At 36.8% G+C, this 25341-nt stretch overlaps 1 protein-coding gene across 1 annotated transcript; it reads right to left on the reverse strand.

The window, feature by feature from the left end:
* Positions 1–259: 259 nt before the first annotated feature.
* On the reverse strand, positions 260–3066 carry LOC143863734 (isoleucine N-monooxygenase 1-like). Its single transcript, XM_077374491.1, has 2 exons — positions 2004–3066; positions 260–1095 (listed from the first exon to the last, which is right to left on the reverse strand). The coding sequence occupies exons 1-2, from the start codon at positions 3003–3005 to the stop codon at positions 463–465; spliced, it is 1635 nt and encodes a 544-aa protein (XP_077230606.1). The 5' UTR covers positions 3006–3066; the 3' UTR covers positions 260–462.
* Between the last annotated feature and the right edge of the window lie 22275 nt (positions 3067–25341).

Below are 25341 nucleotides of genomic sequence, written 5' to 3' on the forward strand. Positions count from 1 at the left end.
TTGCGAGTGCAAAATCGAGTGCATGTAGCATACCTCTAGAAAGAAGAGTTCCAATAGCACATCCTAACTTTCTTATATTGCATGTTTGAATTTTTTTTTTTAAAACTTTCTCATATTGCATGTTTGAATCTTTTTGTTTTAGAAAAAAAGCATTTCAAAGGGAATTCGTTAAACAAATATAATAAAGTGACAATACAGAAGCAAATAGATTTTGCGAGTGCAAAATCTTGAATTCGTTAAACAAATAGAATATATACTATTTTGTTTCTTAAACAGCTAGCATTTTTATTGATAGTTTGAGGAAGAAGAGAACAGAAAATAAAGTGACAATACAGACGCAACATGACAGAAAATAATAAAATAAGACACATATCTTAGCAACAACAGCAACAACATAATATTTGGAAACCGAAACAGCCATCTCCTTTTGTTGTTACCCGTCTTACGTATTTGAATATAGCTTCAAGGCATAGGATACACATTCTTCGGCAACCTTGGTTTTGCAAGCGCGAGTACTGGCTTAGAAAGAGAAAGATCATGCTGCGATTCAATTAAGCTGCTGCATGACACATTAGGTGGGGAACTCCAAGTAAATCCGTGAACAAGTCTGGCCAACAACATAGTACTCATGGTAGAACCGAGTAGGACACCTGGACATCCACGCCTTCCAGTACTAAATGAAAAGAAGCCTAATTTTGGATCAACTAGAACCACTTCAGAGCCGTCAGCATTTAGGTGGCGCTCGGGCTTGAACTTTAGGGGCTCTTCCCAAATTTTAGGGTTGCGACCAAGGGTAATACGACTTATTAACACATGACTACCTTTTGGAATGAAGTAACCAGCAACATTGGTATCTGCAAGAGATACATGTGGAACATTGAAAGCTGAAATTGGATGGAGCCTGAAAGCCTCTCTTGTGCATGCCTTGACGTAGTTCAACTTTGGCAAATCTGATTCTTGGACAAGCCTGTTCCTTCCAACCACGGTGTCTAATTCTTCCACTGCCCTTTGGAGTATCTTAGGTTCATTTATCATCTCTGCAAGTGCCCATTCAGTAGCATTTGATGGATTGTCCACCGCGGCCAACATTAGGTCCTGTAAATTAACAAAAATTAAACATATGTTATGTATATTATTAAATTATTGTGGGCTTCCAACTCAAAACCAATTGGTTGTGAGTGAGTTGGCCCAGAATCGCTTGTATTTAGATCCAATGCTAGCTATGTAATTTCCTGATGTGGGATTTTTGCCTCAACAAAAAATGGACTAATTTGTGAAGGTTTAAAGACATCCATTTTACCTCCACAAATCGTAGGGTTGGAATGATCCTATGGATCTGATTTTTTGTAGACACCATATCTATGTGAGGGCCTTTAAAATGGATGGCTTGGATCACCCAAACAATGTGGGCCCCCACTGTATTTTAAGCTAGTGTGAAGAGAACTCTCTACGCATATGTGTAGGAACCGTTTTCTCATAATGATCCTATGGATCTGATTTTTTGTAGACACCATATCTATGTGAGGGCCTTTAAAATGGATGGCTTGGATCACCCAAACAATGTGGGCCCCCACTGTATTTTAAGCTAGTGTGAAGAGAACTCTCTACGCATATGTGTAGGAACCGTTTTCTCATATATATATATATATATATATATATATATATATATATATATATATATATATATATATATATATGTGTGTGTGTGTGTGTATGTGTGTGTGTGTTGAATGAGTGCCTTTGTTAAAAAAAGTCAAAAAGAGTGATGTGTAATTCTACAAAAAATTCTCTTATTTTCTCTTCTACTATATAGATATAGATATATATATTTTCATATTATATGTAATTTCCAATGCTAGCTACGCTATCTGAGCTCGAGCTCAGAAACACTATTCTCTCTCTCTCTCTCTATATATATATTACTTCCACCGAATTTTTTATTTGCTTTATGTGCATGTGAAAAGAAAGCAAGCTAGAGGGGTTTGCATGGAAAGTGTTCTTACAAGAATTTGCGCCTTAATTTCTGAAGGTGTTAATAGTGGGCCCCCGTCTGAGTCAGTAAGTTGAATTAGAACATCAAGAATGTCTCCCTCATTCTTTTTTAACCCAGTTCGCCACATATGAATCCTTTGGTCAATTTCGGGATCATTGTATTTTCTTATAACTTGAAGAGCTTTGCGGATGATCTTTTCGTGACCGTCTAAATCAAACAGTCGCAAACATGGCAGGTAATCTGATATGCTAAATGCATTGATATAGGCGAGAACTTTGAAAAGCGCATCAACATGCTCAATTTCCTCGCTACCTGGCCCTCCATCTACCATTCCTTTTCCGAAGAATCTTTTGTTAAACATCAATTTCCTAATCACATTTCCGCAATAATGCTGTGTTACGGTCCTTACATTCACTATGCCACCACCCTCCTTACCGCACAAATTATACACGTAACGAGTGAGGTGGTCAGCTTCTTCCATTCTTTTATCCTGAAGCCATTGGTGCCTTTGAAGTGAAAGCACGTCACTAGTGACCACTCTCCTCATTTTCTTCCATTGTTTCCCAAATGGTGTTAGAGCTATTGTCAAGTAGCCATAGGTTGGTAGTTCAGTGGACATGTGAACAGGTCTTGAGGAAAAAGTGCCGTCTTGCTTGTGCAAGAACTCTTGTGCCAGTTCAGGAGAAGTGACAGTAATGACGTGAACTCCCCCAAGACGGATGCATGCAATTTCAGTATTCATTTTAACCATCATTTGGTGTATCCATTGGAATGCCGGTTTGTTCACCAGCATCCAATGTAGGCACCCAATGATAGGCAAGGGTTTGGGCCCTGGAGGAAGTGAACCTCGTTTCGTTGGCTTTTGGTAACGACCTAGCAGATGCAGTTTTAATTTATGCATCCCAAGTGCGAAAAAAGGAAATGCTATGAGGATGGAGGAGGAGAAGGTGATCGGGAGGAATGACATATTTGTGGAGGAAAAGGTGGATGTGGTGGTGTTAGCGAATGCCATATTGCAGACTCGTGTTATAAAACAAGTTTTGTGCAACAAGGTGATTATTGTGAACAGGTGTTGCAATGTTCTTGTGAACAGGTGTTGCAATGTTCTGTGCTTAAAAAGGAGAAGCACCACGTGAACTATTTCAAAACGCACCTACCAGGCTGCCACGTGATCAACTGACGGTCTTAAATTACTTCTCTTTACAACCAGTTCTCAAACCTAACAAATTAGGAGATCAAAGACTTGTTAGAAGTTATGTATGGCCCGCCCACCCCTATAGAAATCGTGTGAGTCCAGATTTGTTGAGAGTACGTTCTTTCTTTATTTTTTCTTATCCATAGTTATAAATTGTCTCTCTATATTTACTTTTTGGATAGTATGAATTTATGAGAAGTTATTGAAAAAAGGAAAACTCCCCTTTACCTTTCATTCTTAGTTTTTTAAGAAAAGCCACTACTATGTTTTGTTCTAGTTCTTTTTGTTCTTAGAATTCTACAAAGTGGTACCAGAGCAGAAGGCCTTGGAGATTTTCCAATCTAGCATAGAAGCCTAGGATGGGTTCTAATAAACACTGGTAAGGGTTCGGTAAGTTCACAACATGGCAGGTAATAAAAATTCTTCAAATTTTCAGCAAAGTGTTCCTTTATTTAAAGGTGATAATTTTCAATATTTGTCTATTAAGATGATGACTAATACGTCCCAATTTTATTTATTTTTTGTTATCTTCTTTAAAAAAAATATAATAGACATCCAAGTAGTTTGGATGGAGGCGTTTTTGTCCCAAGTTGAAAAAGTGACAAAAATCCTTTTTTAAAGAATGTCTTTTATTAGAAAACTTGATAGAGGGAAAAACTTCATAGTCTAATAAGATTAGGATACACTAAATTTAGGAATTGTGGGACTCTTAAAGGAAATCCATAAACTCACGTTAAACACAAAACGTGCAAAACTCTACCCTTAAGAAGAAAACTTTGGAACGTGGAGTTTTGAAGAGAGAAAAATTGTTCTTCCCTAAAGGCCCTGTTTGGTTGCAAAAAAGGTTAAAGAGGGCTGGGCATTTTATGGGATATGGAATGCCAAATGTTGTTTGGTTGTCAAATTTGAGCTCAAATTCCATTTGACTTCAAGACATTGAGGAGACATCACCATTACACTTTTTCCTAGGTGGCGCTGATGTGGCGGAGTTGTCCCCTCTACTAAAATTCCAATGCAAAACCTCCTTCTTGGAGTTTTCTAGTAAGAAGAAGAGTGAAATTTGTTTGTCTTATATAATCATTGCCATTTTTCCTTTCTTTCTCTCTCTTCCACCGCCCATTTTGATAATGACACCCAAATATTTCCACACATCTTCTAGCAATCAAACGCCTTACTGCTTTTTTTCCTTTAGACTACCACTCTTCACCCCTAAACAAGCCTACACAACTTCTTGTGGACCCCGATCCTGAGGACGGCGATGGACAAATCCCCCTCACATCCTTTGAATCTTCACATGTGAAGGAGAGCTCTACCAAGGAACTCTCAAAATGGTGCCCTCACAGCATGAGTGGCGATATATGAGATACCTCTTGATTCGGGGACAAAAGCCCGAAATCAAGATGTACCTAAAAATAGTAAAGAATCGTCATCCATAGATTAAGGCCATGGAACCCATAAAAATACACTCTGTGCAATGGATAAATCCAGAGATAATCGAATCCGTGCCTGGTGACGAGTAGGGAAGGTGTTACGGACCCCATTCGCTCGAGCGCACTCAGTCTCTTATGCCATTTTATTATTTTCGCAGAATTTTGGGCAAAAATAATCTGAAATGGGAACAGGCATCCTCGAGAAAACGTCTACCTAAACAAGCATGTCCCGGGGATGGACAAAAAAAGAAAAATATCCAAGTCCTAAAGAGAGTTGATATCAACATTACCTAATAGTGGAAAGAACACTAGAATCCGCCGTCTCCTAAGGAGGCGGAGAAGACTAGTACCGATCCAATATAAGATAACCTTGCTACCTATCTCCACACATCTCATCTAATCCTAACTCACCACATCTACAAAAGCGATAAACATACGCATGCACAGCTACAGCTAAGCAGGTAAGCAAATATATGAGCAAATATGATGAGATAAGATAAGCAAATAAAACAGTAAAGAATTACAACTAAGCATGTGATCAAAACAGATATGCTATAGGTAAGCATATGAATAAGGCAAGTAAACTAAATAAGATTAACATGTAAATGCTACAATTAAGCATTTAGAAGAACATGTAAAACTGCACAAAAGATGTATCAAAAGAGAATAAACACCCAAAGCAAAATAAGAAAACACACTAGAATGCCCTTATAGAAGAAACAATGACAAGTACAAGACCATAGACTCCTAAAATTCTAAGACAATAAAAAATTATGCAATAGTATGATCTGGACTTGGATGACCGTCCAAGCTGCCTACGTATCTAAGCCTCTTTTTAGAATCAAGTTCATCGTAGTTCTGTGGCCAATTCTAAGCTACGATGCTTATTGGTGCCTAGACCACTAAACTAGACTCGACCTAAAAGACCTGAGTTGTGTTTAAAGCTTATTGAATGCAATTAGTTAAGTTGAAGTGAATTATAGATTTTAGGATTTTCTATATGCCCTAACTAAATGCCAAGTTATCCTAAACTAACGTAGGTGATTCCTACATCCTATGTACAACTAGGATGTATCCTATGAAAACAATGTGCTAATTAAGGGAATCCTATTATAGCCATCAGTTGACTATGCGCCAAGCTACATAGTCAAACTGACCGCACAGAGGCTCCTAACTTTAGGACTCTCCTAACTCTAGGACAAACTCATTACTCTAAAACCATCTATACATCTAGGACAAACTCCTAACTCTAGAGGAAGATCTTTTTGAAAAACGGTTTATTGAAAAAATTTACTTAAAAGATTTTTGTGTTTTTGAACAATTTCTTTTTGAAGATTTGACTGGACTTGGGATAAAGATCCCAAGCTACCTACGTACCTCGTGGGAGGAGATCAAGCCAACATAGTTCGGAAACAGACTTTCCTAATACGCTCCTAATATCTTTTGACTTTTCAGATATTTTTGAAGTTTTGAATTTCAATGTTTCTAAATTTTAAAATGCTTCAATATTTTTGAATTTTCAAAATGAAAGTTTCACCCTTTTAGCCAAAGGAAATATACAAAATAACACACTAGGGCAAAATCCCGAGGGCTAAAGGGAGAAACTCTAAACAAATAAACTAGTGTCCCAAGAAAATGAAATGGTACACAAACAAGTAAACTTGCATCCCAACTATGAATGACATGGAAAGATCCCAAGTAGGTAAAAGAACCTAAGAAGACTGAGTCATTCTCTAAAAGATGAGGAAACAATGGCTAAAGGATAAACTATTATCTAAAGGACAAACTCCTAAACCAAAGGATAAGCTCCTAAACTAAAGGGGAGACTCCAAAACTAGAGGACAAACTTCTAACTAGAGGGCCGACTCCCTAACTAAAGGACAAGCTGCTAGTCTATAAGGACAAACTCCCTAACAAGTAACATAAAAGAGGGGGTGCAAATAAGTCAAGGAATGTCTAACAACTCCATAAAGGGGGTGTGCTAACAAGTCAAAACATGTCTCAAAAACACAGAGGAGATAAACAAGGGTGCTACTGAGTCTAGGCAAGTCTCCTAGACACAGAGATGGGCTCCACTTATCCCTATCATTGCCCTTGCAATGATAAACAGGAATAGGGTAATCTAGAAAGACTAAGTTAGTCTTTAAATTAGAGGAGGTGCAACTAATGAGACTTAGTCAATCTCCTAAAAAGGTACTTTTCTAATAAGACAAAACTTACCTTCTAAAGATGTAACCTTTCTAATGAGACAAAGCATGTCTCCTAAAGGAAAAAATACATAATGAGACAAGACATGTCTCCTAAAAGGGGAGGCTCCGGCTAGCGCCATCATAGCCATTTGCCATGAAAGAAGGATACTAGATAACTAAGAACAACTCTAGGGACTATACAAGTCCCCTAAATGAAAAGGGAAAGAAAGAGGGGAACGCTACTAGGACCGAGCAAATCCCCTAAAGATGGGCTTGGGATGACTCCTTCATCGCCCTTGTAATGATAAAGAAGGTCATTACTAAGAAGAAATTCCAAATATAACAATCAATAGTAAATTCAATGGGCCTTTAGCATTTTAAACGAAGTCAAAAGGGAACTGCATACATTCACCAAACCAAAATATTATCCAAGAGATTACTGTTAAGGTGATGCAAATAGACCATAATTTTTAACAATACTGTCAATCAGTATCTATCATTTGATCAGTATAATATTAAAATGAAGTTGTTACAAACCTCATTATTTATTCAATTATTTGCTCTATAAATGTCGTGACATGCAAATGAACTGATCATTATACCTGATTAATATAACAGTATGATTATCAACATGGTAATACAAACATCAGTTTCTGAACATTACATTAGCACAATTATATCACAGTAGTTATATTTTCAAAAAATACACCAACTTATCTTATCTTTTACCCCATTCAATAATTACTCATCATCATAATTTTCATGGAAACACTTCCAAACAACCGATCCAATCAAAATAACAAGCCGAGCTCATGCAATTACTACTTATAATTATACAAGCATCAATAGGTAAAAATAACTGCTTGAGCATCAATAAATAATGATGTGGTTGTGACATTACCCTGTATATTTTAATTATATATTTTATCCTATCTCTTAAATTTATGATTTGTAACAGAATATGATCAACTCCTATATTGCCATAAAAAAATGACTACTCTTTCAGCTGGAAACAATGGCGTAAGTCCTACTTCATTTTAACGGATGCACTACCACCATAAAAAAAACATTTCACTCCTCACACCTTTTGAGGTACGAGTTCAAGCAATGAAAGACAAGCAGATTGTTTACAATTAACATAATTAGATTATACATATAGCAAATCTACAGAACCATTGAATAAGGTTATAAAACCAAACCAAAAGGACTGCGTAATGCTCATGCTAATAGCTTTCCAAAATGAAACAACTAAATTTAAAACGTGTCAACCTATTAAGGCGTTCATCTTTTGACTATAGATTTTTCATTTGAATATCAAAACTAAAAGTAATGAAAATGCATTTGGCTATAAGTTTATATCATTTTTTTGTTAGAAATTTATTCCATTTGAATAAACGGATTACCAAGTGTTTTAAACATATTAAATAGAGCAACTCTTCAATACCAATGTCAATAACCACCAGCCATCAACCATGATTTCCCCTTTTATAGAACATAATTTATTTCCTTTCTAGTTCAAAGAAATGACCACAAGACTGCCCTGATTTTTAAATCATTAACTAACCCTAAAGCTTCAAGGAAAAAAATCTTTTATAAAACAATTGTCATTTAATAAGAGAGAGAATAAAAACAGGGACAGACTTGTTCTTAGCAAGGCATATTACAAACAATTTGCAAAACAAAGACACATCATGCTTTCCTTAGCCCCTACTCTGAGAATGTTCATTATAGTTGCCTTAAAAGAAAACATGAATGAGCTGAGCTAAAAAAATAAATATCAACACAAAACCTAGTTGTTTTGTACAATTTATATACTACCTGAGAAACTTTAAAAGTCTTGCTAAAAGCACTTCATAATAAAAGCAAACTAATCATGTGAAACAAATAAAGGAATAGAGTAATCTAACAAACACACTACTATACACTAGTGATTACACCTTGATTATACGCCCTTCTCCTTTTATGGCACCATGAATACAATTCTTTATTTCTGTGCATCATAATGTCCACAAACAAAATAACACTGACAACTCTTAACCAACTATTTATTTTATTCGAATGATAAATAAGATAACAATCAAACAGCTAAAATGATGATAAATTCTTGAAATATTCAAAATATTGATATGATTCCCTTCAATTTAATCACATAACTATGCTTATAACTGTAAAATTACAAAATTTTCAAACATTCCTAACATTAAAAGAGTTAAACACAGTGACATTTGACACAAATCTTCTTTACTATTAACCATAAAAACTCATTATGTCCTTGATAAAAATAAATAAATCATTATTCGTAAAGACATATCAAAACATCTGAAATGTGCTCTTCTAATAAACGCTACAGACATATTTAAATTCATTTTTCAAACAAAATAAGAGCATAACTCAGAAGAGATTCATTGAAATACTTTATACCCAAGAAACAAGTGTTCTAAAAAATTATCTTCATATCTTTTCCTCTCTCTTTTAAAAAAAAAAATATCATTATCAAAGGTATGTGCTTCAGTTTAAACAAAATCTGATACATAAACCTTGAAAACTTATTCGAAGGCATTATTTGACCACAAATTTTCCTAGTATATAAATCGTAGACCACACAAAATTCGACATGCATTATAGGCAACCTGACTGATGTCAAAACATAATAATACCATTCAAAAATTCATGAATTGTGCTATTAGCATCAAACATTAATACAAGCATTTTCATTTTGAACCCACATTAGTGAATGTTCATTCCAGTATCTTTCAAAACATACACCAACACGGACATGATACACATAGGTGTTAGACCCCTGGAGCTACTACTGAATCCTATCAGGTCCCTATAAGTCATGTACAAGCCTCTTTAAAGGGAAAAGGTCAACACTATATGACAAGACCTTTTCTACAAGATGAACAAAGACATTTTCTGATCTTATAAATGAGGTCCAAACCCTTTTCAAGTCACTATTTCAAATAAAGATAGCGATAAGTTCTAGGAAACCAAGGTCAATATTCTAAAGTGACTAAAGAAGAAGGACTCTTGACCTCAAAATTCAACAAGTTTATATAACAATCAATCAGAGAACAACTTTACTGTCTAGAAATGACTCTGTTATAATACAAACAGGTTTTGCATCACACCAAACAGGGATATTTCAACTCAGTTCAAATAGATTTATGATCAGAAAATATTACTACACTCATCTGTGTTAGCATCCTTCCTTTAGAGACGAAACCTAGTGGAACTAGATTTGTTAATAAAATACTTCCAAACGTTTAACCTTGCTTAAATCTTTGACAATATAAGCACAAAATTAGGAATGAGACTTATCAACGAAACTATAAACATCAAACAAGAAAATAACCACAAAATTAATTAGCAAAGCATGAATCAGTTATGTTACATGCTTCGACCACAAAATCATTAAAATTAACCTCTTATTTATAAACTTTATGAATGAATTACCTCTGATCTATTGAAATCAACAATCTACAACTACGATATTACCATCGCATGCATACATTTAACTTTCTAAGCCAAATAACTCAAGAATATTTGAAAGGAATTACTTACCTAATCTTCCGATTGAGTCCCCTCAAGAAAAAAAAATGTCCAGAGCTCAAAGAAATCTGTAATTAAGCGAGATTTCTTCTTATTTTCCTCTTCATCTTGCTTTCTGAGTAATCAAATGGATCTGAGCTTTGCTTGCTATTAAAGGCTTGGATCTAAAAACTTGAAGATTTGAACTTATTCTAAGAAGGAAAAGGAGATTTGAGAAAGTAATAAGGTGAAATTAAATCTTGAGGTCTGAAATTTGTAGTTTTAGGAACTAAAATGGGGTTTCAGGAGACAAAAATGGTGGATCTAAGGTTATGATGTCAAAACAGGGTTTGAACAAGAGCTATAGGAAAGAATCATGGAAACAACAAGAAAATCAGAGATGTAGCAAGCAATCCAATGTGAATGATGGCTACTCCGACCAAGAATTGGCCAGAGAAATGAGAGTAGGTTAGGGATTTTGAAAAAGCTCTCTCTCTCTCTCTAATCTCTGAAAATAACAAGCCCTAGATCCCAAAATGAAAAAAATCCCCCCTTCTTCAGCTAAGTTCGACTATTTATAGAATATGACCCTAATTTTTAACCCCTATAACTTTCCTCAGACAGCTCCTTGCTTAATATATTTTGCTTTAGCTTCGCCGACTAGGGTGGTCCAAAAGAAAATGCTTAGTGAAAATTAGGAAGAAAAATTCAGACCCTTATAGTTGTCTAGGGGCAATCCCCTACTGGAAATTAATCTAACTAGCACACACTCAACTGGATCAACCACTCCCCTCTTTCTACATTATATTACACTGCAGTACTAACTACTCTTGTCTTATTAGGCAAACTTTGGCGAATTTTCCTGAAATTTTATGGGAACCTACTTGGGATCCTAACCTACCTTATGATGAAGTTTGGGACTCTAGTTCATTCATTTGATGGTTTTTTATTCAAACGTGGTTATTTGGGGTTCGGTCAAAATGGGTTATCTACGGATGCTCCTCTTTGGCAGAGCGTGCTTGTCGCGCAAATGCCGAAGCTGAATAGACAACATATTTTGGCCGACCCGAAAAAAAGTAAATTTTGGGTTTTGATTCTAAAATGGTATTCACAAGGGTAAACTAGTAAAAATGTTTTTTTGTTTTAAAACGATGTTCACAAGGGTAAACTAGCAAAAAGGTCAAAACAAAATAAATTTTTGGTTTTTTTGTTTTAAAAGTTCAACATTTAACATGACACCTGGGTAAGTTGGTGAAACGCTGGACACATAATTTGGCATTCAGAACATATTGGTGAGAAAACCCCCCACCAGCCATATAACATGATAACACATAAAAAAAACACAGGTATACCTAAATCCGCACTTGGGTAGCGGTATACTGCGTAATGACGGATCATGACTTGACTTTTCATTACTAACAACAAAAATAACTAGATAGAGTTGCGGTCCAGCTTTTCACCAAACTAGACAAGAAAGAACAACAGTTGAATGAAAATTTTGATCAAGGGTCCATGGCGACAAGCCATGAAGAGCCAAGAAAGCAGAAATCGAGGGTCCATGGTAACAAGCCATGAAGTGCCATGCCAAAAGATATTGAGTGATTGATTTATTAAATAATAATAAAAAATCAAGGGTCCATAGCTATGAGCTACGAAGAGCCAAGAAGTAATCAAGGGTCCATGACAAGAAGCCGTGAAGAGCCAATCAATGAATCTGGGGTCCATGGCAATTAGCCATGAAGAGCCCAGCAAGAACAACGACAAGTAATATAGATGAATGGAATGAGCATGGATAGTGGGTCCATGATACAGCCTAAAAGATAGATCACGAAGAGCCACTCAAGAAATATGGGTTCATGGTATACTCACGAAGAGCCTTGAATGAATAAGGATAGTGGGTCCATAATACAACTTGAAAGGCAGATCGCGAAGAGCCACTCGGGAAACAAGGGTCCATGGTGTACCTGAATGGTAGACCCCGAAGAACCAAGAATGAATAAGGATAGTAGGTCTATGATACAACCTGAAAGGCAGATCACGAAGAGCCACTCAGGAAATAAGGGTCAATTATATACTTAACTGGCAAACCATGAAGAGCCAAGAATGAATAAGGATAGTAGGTCAATGATACAACCTGAAAGGCAGATCACGAAGAGCCACTCGGGAAATAAGGGTCCATGGTGTACCTAACTGGCAAACCATGAGGAGACTTGGGAGCCAATAGGTGTTGCTGAAAATTGATTGATTTTGAATAATTTTCTACGATTGATTGCCTCTTACCGAGGAAATTGGGAGTACGAGTTCTTTGCTGAGGACCAGACTCAAGTGACTTATTGAGATTTGAATATTGACCCTTCTTGTCAAGAGAACAACATTCTGTTGGGGTTTGAAGGTTTGTGGGAGCAAATTCTAGACTCCCCTGGGAAAAATAATTTTCTTTGGGAGTTGACTTTTCTAAAGAATGGACTCGATTGAGGAGTTTAGAGATTTGGCTCAAGATGTGCTCGTATCTCTCTTATCTCAACTTGTTGGAGACATTGGCACTGATTGCCTTTGTGTTTTTTACAATGATTGTGATATTAAAAAACCGCAAGTGCACGTATCATATGCAGTCACGGGTCGATCTCAGGGAAGAAGATGTAGACTTTCTATCTTTTATTATTTAGAAAATAAAAGTATAATAAGTTATTGCCTGGCATGGGTCTCAGGATTTCCGTGGATATACCTCGGAGCCAACAACTTACTATAAATTTACTCCTTAAACAAAACAAAGATCGAAACTAACTTTAATTTGATTATTAATTTATTTCTTATATCTAGGCAAAGTGAACCAAAGATTTAATGATTCTATTAAGTACCTACTAAATAAGAAAAATCAGTTCTAATTAATGAGAGAAATTAGTTCTAATTAACAAACAAATCAAAACTATTCTAATTAGAAAATCAAAAACTAAAATCTGAATTTTAGAATCTGAAATTGAAAACACTGTTTACTAAAACAGTCATATCTCACTCATCTGAATTGGGATTTTAACTCTTGAGTACTCATATCGAAGGATTTTGAAAGATCTACAACTTTTATGTTTATGAACTTTCCTTATTTGGTTGTTTATATGTTCAAATGTGGCTTCGACAATTGACTAACTAACAATTGTTATGTGCTAGCTGTTCCTGAGACGACATGGTTCCTTGGACGTGTGTCACTTTTGCACACTTGGCCGTCCCATCTAATCCTTTCGACTTCAGCTTTTCACATATAAGTGGGCCTATGTCACCCTCCCAAGTGGGCCCCATCATGAAATCGTGAGGTTTAAAATGACAGACCCCACGTCAACAAAAATATAAGGGGCACAACATAGATCGATCTAAATCGTCCATTTAAATGGGCCATGTTGTACTTTGTTTGCACCCAAAATTAGAATGATCTAGATAGCACATATGATAGATCTAAACCGTTCACTTGATTAGGCCTCGATGTAAATCCTCTATGCGTAATCCAAGTTGTCCATTGTATGGGCTGTTCCAAATTCATCCCCAAAGTTGATCTTGACAGTTCATTTATCAAACCATAATGTAGGAGGGTCATATCCTAAATGATCTGTAGAGATAATCCGAACCATCTATGAGGTGGGTCTACATAAATGGGGACAAACAATCCCACTTGTGCTCACCCAGTGTGGTGCGCCCAAAAATCATTTCTATGGGATGAACCTAACTGTCCATTTGAACCGGCCACAATGTAAATTGGTTTGGCCCTCTCAATTATTTCCCATAGGATGGACCAAATTGGTGGGCTCCACAAAGTAAGTAGGTGGCACCTCAAACCCTCTTCATAGAATAATATGAACCATTCATTTGTTCAGCCAGTGCATCACTAAGTTGCTCCAAATTATCTTTTGCATTGAATGATCTTAATCGTACATTTGATAGGCTCTCCCTTTATTGGGCTGCAATATTGTGAACTGTTCCCAAATACTTCCTTCCATGGGCTGATCCTAGCTCTTCATTTAGTGAGTTATAATTTCTTAAAGGGATGATCTTGGCCATTGATGCTATTTTCTTGGAATTTCATTGCTTTAGCTCCGTTTTCCTTGAAAAATCTGAAATATCCCTGAAACATAAAAAACAAGGAAAACACATCAAATAGTACTGCTCTAAAAGTAAAACGATAATCTTTTCCTACCTACAATTCACACATAAATGTGCTCATAAGACATCTTTTATGACGTAAGTCATAAAAGACGCCCCTAGTGTATTGTGCTTCTATGACAAGAGTCTTAAAGGAAAGCAGAACCAGGATAGGTAAGGGAAATTTGGATTTGCATAGGTTCTTTCTTCGGAATAAAGATAGGATAATGGCTGAGCCCAAAATTTTCTCCTCTCATTGTTGTCATCACTTGAAGTTTCCTCCTTTCATTGACCACTGTTTGAGGTCCATTTTTTTTCCACCACTCACTGCTTGAAACTTGGCATCTTCATCGTATCTGAACAGGATATTTCTTGCTTTTTTCTGATACCTAAACCAGGGTCTAGTCTGAGTGTTTCCTTTCATTTCGGAAGGTATACACTTATTCTTTCTAGTGCCAAACAATTTTAGACCTTGAAGGAAAACAAATACGAATGAGGAACAAACTTCCAAGGTCCTTATCAAAGAAGATGTACGTTATTCAAGGGACTTGACTCACTTTTGATTCACCCTTAGATCTGATGTGTCATTTTTTTTAAAGGTAAGGGTAGCTGCTCTTAGAGTAATCTCGAAAACCATGTCAAGAGGCTCTAATTTCCTCAATTAGGATTTCTATCATGGTTATTACCCCCTTCGGATTGCTCAGTCTTAATGCCCCTAGTTTAAAAAGATATTAAAGTTATCTTGCCAACACTACTTGGATTCCAGAAACTTGCCCTGTTTAGAGATTGCTTCTCCATCTCATCGACTTCTGTCTTTGCAGGAAGTCACAACTAATGTCGTCCAAATTTCTGGTCTAATAGACTACTTGTCTCAACTTTGCCTGTACTGCCCACTGTAAGCCCAAGGGTCCATCCTCTTACCTGTTTTGATGATTCTCAAACTAAATTGATTATGCTTTTTATATACTAATCAATTTGCCTTGAAGTGTTGTGTTAAGATAGGTTAATCATTGAAGGAACCAACACACTACATGGTCAAGGAGGAGCTCACTTCAACACTCTCAAGCAAAGCAAGCACATAGTGGAAGATCAATGAATACCAAGGCCAAAGATAGGTGTAGCTATACTTAGACTTTTTTTGTACATCATTCTCTTTAATTTTTTCCAAGTCAAGGCTTTCTCAAAAACCCACACTAAAAGAACTGAAATGGATTAGTGGGTGTCCATGTGGTGGCCCAATATTTTTGCGATCCTCATAACACTCCAAAATACTAAACAAAATGGAACCCCAACGAGACCAAAGCCCTAAACCTTAAACACGTAAAATCAAAATTTCAAGACAGGGCCGATCGACCAAAGCACAGAGGTCGACCGCGGGATGGATGGTGGAAATCCAGCATCTACTTGATAAGAGTGGTCCGGTCGACCGAGTCTACCCGGTCGACCGCGGATGGGCTCCTTGAAATTTCGGAGCCACCCATAAAGGTTGGCAGTCGACTGCCTTAGGGTCGGCCGACCGCGAATAAGTTTTCGACGAAAAATAAAAAAATGGACAGATTGCCCTTGGCAGGCGACCGCGGATCCCCCGGTCAACACTTTTGAATTTCAAAATTAAAACGGGCGCCCGATAAGGGCGGGCAACGGCCACACCCTGGTCGATCGCCTCTGTCTGGTAAAGTAGCCGTTGGGGCTCGAACGGCTTGACTTTTTCTTGACCAGTTTATTCCGAAAATGCCCCTAATGGCTAGTTTGAGTTGTTGGGTCTATATATACATATTTTCCATATACATTAACTTCTTTTAATGATCCACCAACCTACTCAAGTATTAAAAATCCACTTGCAATCAATTTTAGCTTGAATCTTTTATTTCTTCTCCACCAAACTTGCCTTGAACTTGGTAAATCTTTAGAGTTTGGATTTAGGGCTTTTACTTGCAATCATTTGTGGTGAGCATTAAAGGAGCAATCATTCTGCATCAAGCCTTCAAGGGATGCAAAGCAATCTTCCTATTCTATTCATTGTAAAGGTTGCCACGGCATCCTATTCTTAATACCATCGGGAGAAGCGCTTAGAACTCGGCGGAGTAGGAGAGTCGGTGTAAAGGTGGCAAGGGCATCTTCATTTAATTCCCTTTGGATTGTAATCGCCTCGAAGCCGGGTATCGTGGAGGTCTTAAATAGTGGAAATCCTTGAGGACGATCTCAAGAAGAGTGGAGTAGGGCTTTGCCGAACCACTATACATCGGTGTGTTCTTTTCTTATTTTTGCACTTTCATTTTTGTGTTTAGTTGGGCATTCTTTATTTTGATATTATTTGAACTAACCAAAAACTAAGAAAGAAAAGAGAAATTCAAAATTTGATTTCAAAAAGGATAAATTTTTTAGAAAACCAATTCACCCACCTCTTGGTTCCCTAGACCCATATTTTAATTGGTATCAAAGCTTCGTCTCTATTTTCAAAATCCTAACTGGACAAGAGAAAAGATCCTAAAATGGCAAACTACCCTCAATGCCAAGAAGGTCACTCAAACACTAGGCCGCCCTATTTTGATGGAACAAATTATGGATATTGGATAACCAAAATGAAATTTTTTCAACCCAAGACTACCAAATTTGGAGAGCCGTTCAAAACGGATATACCTTACCCACTAGAGATTTAAACGATTGGACCGAAGCCGAACAACAAGCCTCAAACTATAATGCCAAAGCCATGAATTCCTTAATTTGTGTTTTGTAACCCGGAGAATTCGATAGAGTTTCAAACTTAAATTCAGCTAAAGAAATTTGGGACTCCTTAGAAATTACCCATGAAGGAACTAACCAAGTTAAGGAATCTAAAATGAACCATCTATTTAGGCAATTTGAACTTTTTCAAATGGCACCCGATGAATCCATTGCCGATATGTACACTAGACTCACTAACTTAGTAAATGGGCTAAGGGGACTTGGAAAATAATTTTCAAATAATGATTTAGTGTCCAAAATCCTTAGATCCCTACCTCTACCATGGGAATCCAAAACCTCCGCAATCACCGAAGCCAAGGACCCTAACACATAAATCTAGATGAACTAATAGGGTATTTGATAACTCATGAAATGATTTTTAAAACAAAAGCACCCGAAATTGAAAATAAAATGAAAAAAGGAAAAGATGTTGCTTTTACTTGTAATGTAGGTAATGATGAAGAAGTGAGAGGAGATTTGGAAGATGAGGTAGCTTTCTTATCAAGAAGAATCAAGTTCTTGCAAAAGAACATGGCAAACATGGAAAATAGACATGCCACTCTTCCATTCAAGAAGAAAGAAGAGCTTAGTGATGGATCCTCTCAACCTCGATGCTACAGATGCAAGAAAGTTGGACACATTCGCCCGGATTGCCCATTCAACAATGAGCCTACTCCAAACAATCGATTCAACAGGAGAGAAGGCAAGAAATGAATGTCCACCACATGGGATGAAGATAATGAAAGCGAATGTGAGCCGGATGATTGAGAAGATTGCATGATCGCAAGGAATGTGTGCTTCATGGTTTCAACAAGTGACAATCAAGAAGTGAGTACTTTAAATGATGTTATTACTTTAAAAGAAGTTCTTAATTCTTTAAAAATTGCACATGATCAACTAGAATTGAACTTGATAAGAATGCATCTCTTGAAAACTCTCTTCTACTTTGACAAAAGAATTTGGTTGGTTAAAGAAAGATCATGATTTTCTAGAAGAAGAAAATAAAAAATTTAAACTTGAAATTCATGATTTGAATGCTACCATCAAGAGTTTGAATGAAAGTAGACAAAAGTTATCCATTGAAAACAACAAACTAAAGCATGAAAATAGTGAATTATCTCACAAATATGATGATTTAAAGAAACTATTTGAAAGGATTGAGAATTATTTACTAAAACTGGATAGACTTGTTAACATTCAAAGATGGTCACATGACAAGAGTGAACTTGGACGTAAATGGGATACTACAATGTCAAACTATAAAACAAATTTGTGAAAGCTTCTTCTAGTGGTACTAAAACTTATTTTTATTGTGGACTAGAAGGACATTATAGGGTTGCTTGCATGGATGCTAAACAAGACAAAATCAAATTAAATGCAAAAATAAAAACAAATGGACATAGCAAGATTAGGAAGATTTGGGTACCTAAGGGATCTCACTTATCTATTTATATGTATGTATGTCTTAGAAGCCACAACAAGAAGAACACATGGTACCTTGATAGTGAATGCTCTTGGCATATGACCGGAGACCTCACTCAATTTGCATTCCTTTCACTCAAGGATGGTGGAGAAGTTACCTTTGGAGATGACAACAAGGGAAAGGTTAAAGGAGAAGGCACCATAGGTAACTCTACATCTACCATTCACGATGTACTTTATGTTGATGGCTTATCTCATAATCTTATTAGCATTAGTCAATTATGTGATAATGGATTTAAGTAGTCTTCAACCGTAACAATGCGTAGTTAAAAATAAGGTAGATGGAAAGGTGCAATTCATAGGTTCTAGAGACAATAACATTTACACAATTGGACTAGATGGTCTTAGATTCCAAAATGTAACGTGTCTCAATGCCACTAGTGAAGATTCTTGGTTATGGCAGAGGAGGTTGGGTCATGCCGGAATGGAACTCATTTCAACCCTCTCCTCAAAAGACATAGTTAGAGGTTTGCCTAAGCTTAATTACATCAAAGATCACATTTGTAGAACTTGTCAATTAGGCAAACAATTAAAAAGTTCATTTGCCCCTAAAAAAATGATCTCTACCACTTACCCTTTGCAACTACTTCAAATGGATCTTTTTGGACCAATAAAGACAAGTAGCTTAGGTGGAAAGAGGTATGTGCTTGTTGTTGTGGATGAATATTCACGATTTACATGGGTCATATTTTTAGCACATAAAGATGAAACCTATGAAAATTTCTTTAAGTTGTGTAATCTAGTCCAGAATGAAAAGGGTATAGCCATATCTTACATTAGAAGTGATCATGGAACAGAATTTGAAAACATACATTTTAACACTTATTGTAATGATCATGGCATAAAACACAACTTCTCGGGACCTAGGACACCTCAACAAAATGGGGTTGTGGAAAGAAAGAACCAAACCCTCTAAGAAATGGCTAGAATAATGTTGCATGAGAATAGTCTCCCTACATATTTTTGGGCGGAGGCGGTTAGCACCGCTTGCTATATCATAAATATGGTGTATATGAGGCTAATTTCTAAGAAAACACCTTATGAGCTTTGGAAAAACTTGAAACCCAATATAAGCTACTTTAAGGTATTTAGTTGTAGATACTATATCTTGAATATCAAAGACAATTTGTATAAATTTGATAAGAAATCAGATGATGGCATATTCTTAGGATATTCTACATATAGCAAAGCATATAGAGTGTTTAATAGAAGAACCCTAATTGTAGAAGAATCTATACATGTTACATTTGATGACAGAGAGCCAACACTTCAAGACATGCCACATGATGATGATGAACACATTGAAAACCCTTTGCCTAAGATAAATGTTCCTCCCCAAGAGTCTACAAGTGATACATTACCTATTGTGGAAGTTGAAAGTGTAGAGGACAATTCATTACCTACGGATAGGAGAATTTTGGTAGATCATCCGGAATCTCAAATCTTAGGTGATGCCACATCGCCGGTAAGAACTAGATCATACTATAGAAGTGTGAGTAACAATTTGGCATTCCTATCCGAATTGGAGCCTAAGTCCATTAAAGAAGCCGAAAATGATGAATATTGGTTGAAGGCTATGCAAGAAGAGTTGAGCAAATTCGAAAGGAACACAGTGTGGAGAGTGATCACCCAGTCATTGGCACAAGATGTGTGTATAGAAACAAAATGGATGAGAATGGAATAATCACTAGGAATAAGGCTAGTCTTGTAGCCCAAGGGTACAATCAGGAGGAAGGGATAGATTATGATGAGACATTTGCTCATGTTGCTCATATGGAGGCCATTAGGATACTTTTGGCATATGCATGTCATAGTGGATTTAAATTGTATTAAATGGATGTTGAAAGTGCCTTCCTAAATGGCTATATCCAAGAGGAAGTGTATGTTGAGCAACCTCCAGGCTTTGAAGACTACAAATACCCAAATCATGTCTTCAAGCTTGATAAGGCTTTATATGGATTGAAGCATGCTCCTAGAGCTTGGTATGAGAGACTCTGCTCCTTCTTGCTAGGAAAGGGCTTTGAGATGGGCAAAGTTGATAAGACTTTGTTCATAAAAAAGAAAATCAAGATATCCTCCTTGCCCAAATCTATGTAGACGACACCATCTGTGGTTCAACAAATCAAAGGATGTGCGATGAATTTTCAAATCTAAAGAAAAATGAATTTAAAATGAGCATGATGGGTGAGTTGATCTACTTCCTAGGACTCCAAATAAAATAATACCAAAATGGGATATTCATTAATCAAAAAAAGTATATAAAGGAGTTACTAAAGAAGTATGGGATGGATAGCTGCAAGACTGCAAGAATTCCAATGAGTACAAATGCTAAAATTGAAAAAGATGAGTTTGGCAAGTCAGTGGATAAAAAAAAGTATAGGGGTATGATAGGTAGTCTCCTTTATTTGACAGCCAGTAAGCCAAACATTATGTTTAGTGTCTGTCTCTGTGCTCGATTTCAATCCGATCCTAAGGAGTCTCATCTATCTGCAGTTAAGAAGATTTTAAGGTACTTGAGAGGCACCCAAAGTCTGGGATTAGGGTATGAGAGATCCAGTGACTTTACACTCACTGATATTCAGATGCAGACTTTGCAGGGTGTAGAGTAGATAGAAAGAGCACTAATGGGACTTGTCTATTGGGCAAATCTCTTGTATCATGGTTTAGTAAGAAACAGAATTTAGTAACCTTATCCACAACAGAACCAGAATATGTGGCAGTTGGGGCTTGCTGTGCACAAGTCCTATGGATGAAAAGCACATTGATGGATTATGGAGTTCAACTAGAAAATATTCCCATCCAATGTGACAACACTAGTGTTATAACCCTTATAAAGAACCCCATACAGCACTCAAGAACAAAACATATTGAGATTCGGCACTATTTCCTTCGAGATCATCAACAAAAGGGGGATATATGCTTAAAATACATCAATACTGAGGAACAATTGACTAACATCTTTACAAAGTACCTTAGTGATGGGAAAATGTGTTATATAATAAGTGCCTTAAACATATGGAGTGTAGACAAAGTCAAAGATCTTGCCAAGTGAATACTTTATGCTTTCACCTACTTATCTATATAGTATATATATATATATATATATATATATATATATATATATATATATATATATATATATATGTATCATCCCAGTTTTATAGTATCTGCATGAAGGAGATGTCAAATCTTAATCTTTAAAAGTCACTCAATTGGTACCCTTAGCCTTCTTAGTTTCTAAGAGGGAGATGGTACTTTCACCTTAATTAAAATACATAACAATTTGGCCTTATGCCAGCATCTCAATCATAAACAGGTATATGTGCATTACTTGACTATATACTCTCTTTATACCATAAGTATTGATTCAGGGGGAGTACCTAACTTGATTATTATTTACTCTTGCTTATCATGATAGTTTCACGCTCATACCCTATCTCATGATACAAAAAAGAGGAGGGGGGATTCTTAGATGCTATAACTTGCTAGAAGTACGCATTTGCTTCATGATAATGCCTAAGGGAGAGTTAATCAATCGCATGAGCATACTAAGAGGCTAATTCTTACTCTCATGTGTGTGCTTAAACTTGATATCCTTCCTTTTTGCCGATGCCAAAAGGGGGAGAATTCTAGAAATTGATTATCTATCCATATTTTATTTGCACTTCAAGCCTTATAATGATTTTTTAAAATTGTGCATATATTGAGGGGAAGTATTTGCATTCACTAGCTTATCATGTCACTCCATACACCTCATAATCAATTTTGTTTGTCATCATCAAAAGGGGAAGATTATAAGCCCAAGGGTCCATCCTCTTACCTGTTTTGATGATTCTCAAACTAAATTGATTATGCTTTTTATATACTATTCAATTTTCCTTGAAGTGTTGTGTTAAGATAGGTTAATCATTGAAGGAACCAACACACTACATGGTCAAGGTGGAGCTCACTTCAATACTCTCAAGCAAAGCATGCACACAATGGAAGATCAATGCACACAATGGAAGATCAATGAAGGCCAAGGCCAAAGTGAGATGTATGTAGCTATACTTAGACTTTTTTTGTACATCATTCTCTTTAGTTTTTTCCAAGTTAAGGCTTTTTCAAAAACCCCCACTAAAAGAACTGAAATGGATTAGTGGGTGTCCATGTGGTGGCCCAATATTTTTGGGACCCTCATAACACTCCAAAATACTAAACAAAATGGAACCCCAAAGAGATCAAAGCTCTAACCCCTAAACAAGTAAAATGAAAATTTCAAGACAGGGCCGGTCGACCGAGGCACAGAGGACGACCGCAGGATGGATGCTGGAAATGCAGCATCTACTCGATATGAGTTGTCCGGTCGACCGAGTCTACCCGGTCGACCCAGGATGGGCTCTTGGAAATTTCGGAGCCATCCATAAAGGTCACGGCGGTCGACCACCTTAGGCTCGGCTGACCGCGGACCAGTTTTCGACGAAAAATAAAAATGGACAGATTGCACTTGGCGGGCGACCGCAGATCCCCCAGTCGACTGCGAGACTTTTGAATTTCAAAATTAAAAAGGGCACCTGATAAGGGCGGGCGATCGCCACACCCCGGTCGACCGCCCTGGTCTGTCAAAGTAGCCGTTGGGGCTCGAACGGCTTGACTTTCTCTTGACCAGTTGATTACGAAAATGCCCCTAACGACTAGTTTGAGTTGTTGGTCTATATATACATATTTTCCATATACATTAACTGCTTCTAATTATCCACCAACCTACTCAAGCATTAAAAATCCACTTGCAATCAATTTTAGCTTGAATCTTTTATTTCTTCTCTACCAAATTTGCCTTGAACTTGGTAAATCTTTAGAGTTTGGATTTAGGGCTTTTACTTGCAATTATTTGTGGAGATCATTGAAGGAGCAATCATTATGCATCAAGTCTTCAAGGGAGGCAAAGCAATCTTCCTATTCTATTCATTGTAAAGGTGGCTAGGGCATCATATTCTTAATACCCTGGGAGAAGCGCTTAGAACTCGGGGGAGTAAGAGAGTCGGTGTAAAGGTGGTAAGGGAATCCTCATTTAATTCCCTTTGGATTGTAATTGCCTCAGAGCCGGGCATCATGGAGGTCTCAAATAGTGAAAATCCTTTTGGACGATCTCAAGATGAGTGGAGTAGGGCTTTGCCCTAACCACTATACATCGGTGTGTTCTTTTCTTATTTTTGCACTTTCATTTTTGTGTTTGGTTGGGCATTCTTTATTTTGATATTCTTTGAACTAACCAAAAACTAAGAAAGAAATGAGAAGTAGAATTAGGTTTAAAATTTGATTTCAAAAAGGATAAATTTTTGAGAAAACCAATTCACCCCCCTCTTGGTTCCCTAGACCCATATTTCACCACACTACTCAAACCTTGAAATTCTTCATGAATGAAGAACTCCTTCTATATCTCATCAAATTTCCGTCTTTGGAAAGTCTTTGCCTCTAACTGGATTATCTCTTCAAGTTTTCAATCCATCAGACCACTACCCTATCTTTTGCATAAGCCAACCCTTTTTGGTTATTGGCTTAGCAAGAACATGACTCTCACTTTAGTCTAGGTCGCCCTTTCAGGTTTTCAACCTAGCAGATCTTTAGACTCTCGTTCTTTTAATTTCTTTCTGTTTTTATTTTTGTTCACCTCGAACCTTTGCTTGTTTCTCCAGAAGGACTTTCTAGGTGGGCTTGGGTTCAAAGGGGTTGGATATTTCTATGGTTGTAAGGATTTGGACCGAATCTGGTCTTGCCAGATTGCCTACATACCTCAAAAATGGAGGATCAGGTCCGCGTAGTTCGCTCTTTTGGGTTTTATCAAAGAATGGTTTAGCTTTTAGCTTCAAATGTTGAAAGGGAATAATTTTTTTTTATTCCAAAGGTTGACCAAACCTGAATAAATCAAGTTGCCTACGTACCCTTGAAGAGCTGGGAATCAAGTCCGATGTAGTTCGGGTGCAAAATGCCCTTAGTTTATAGTGTGGTTGAAAGAATGGTTTGATTTCACTTTTCGGCTCAAAGGGTTCACAAATGAATTTTCTGACGTTAGGATTTTGGCTCTAAAGGCTCAAACATCCAAGGATGGGCTCCTGATTTTTTTATGTACAAGCTCTTTTGAGTAGATTAGGTTCGATGGCTTTGAATATTTTTGTCGAGGAGTCTGACGGTATGTCAGGCAAGACTTCAACCACGATGCTCCACTCAAACTTACACTTGTCTCAGAGATCTTGAATTTATGCTCAAGATTCTACAACCCTCATTGGTCTCCAAATACTGAAGATGATTCTCATATGTTATCTATTTGATTGACTCCATCATCTGGGTCTTTGATTTTTCTAAGGAGTTGTCTTAGGGACTCCATCATCTGGGTCTTTAATTTTTCTAAGGAGTTGTCTTAGGGAGACGTTCCCTTCTCCTTTTTGTCTTCTCTCACACTTTTCTTTCTTTTGAATATTCTCTCACATTTTCCTTTTTCCTTTAAACATTAGGAATGTCCTTACTCTTGAAATGTTCCACCTCGGAATCACACTGAGAATATGCAGTCCAAGTGTTCTTTTATGGCTCAAGTCTTTTAACCATGACTTCATTATTTGAAAGTCTTCATTCGACACTCTCATCGGTTACACTGGATGTCTCATGCTTCACTCTCTTGAATCTTTTGCTTTT

This window comes from Tasmannia lanceolata, unplaced genomic scaffold, assembly GCF_043159265.1.
Source record: "Tasmannia lanceolata isolate RefF3 unplaced genomic scaffold, GAP_Taslan_0.1 ptg000044l, whole genome shotgun sequence".
NCBI lineage: Eukaryota > Viridiplantae > Streptophyta > Magnoliopsida > Canellales > Winteraceae > Tasmannia > Tasmannia lanceolata.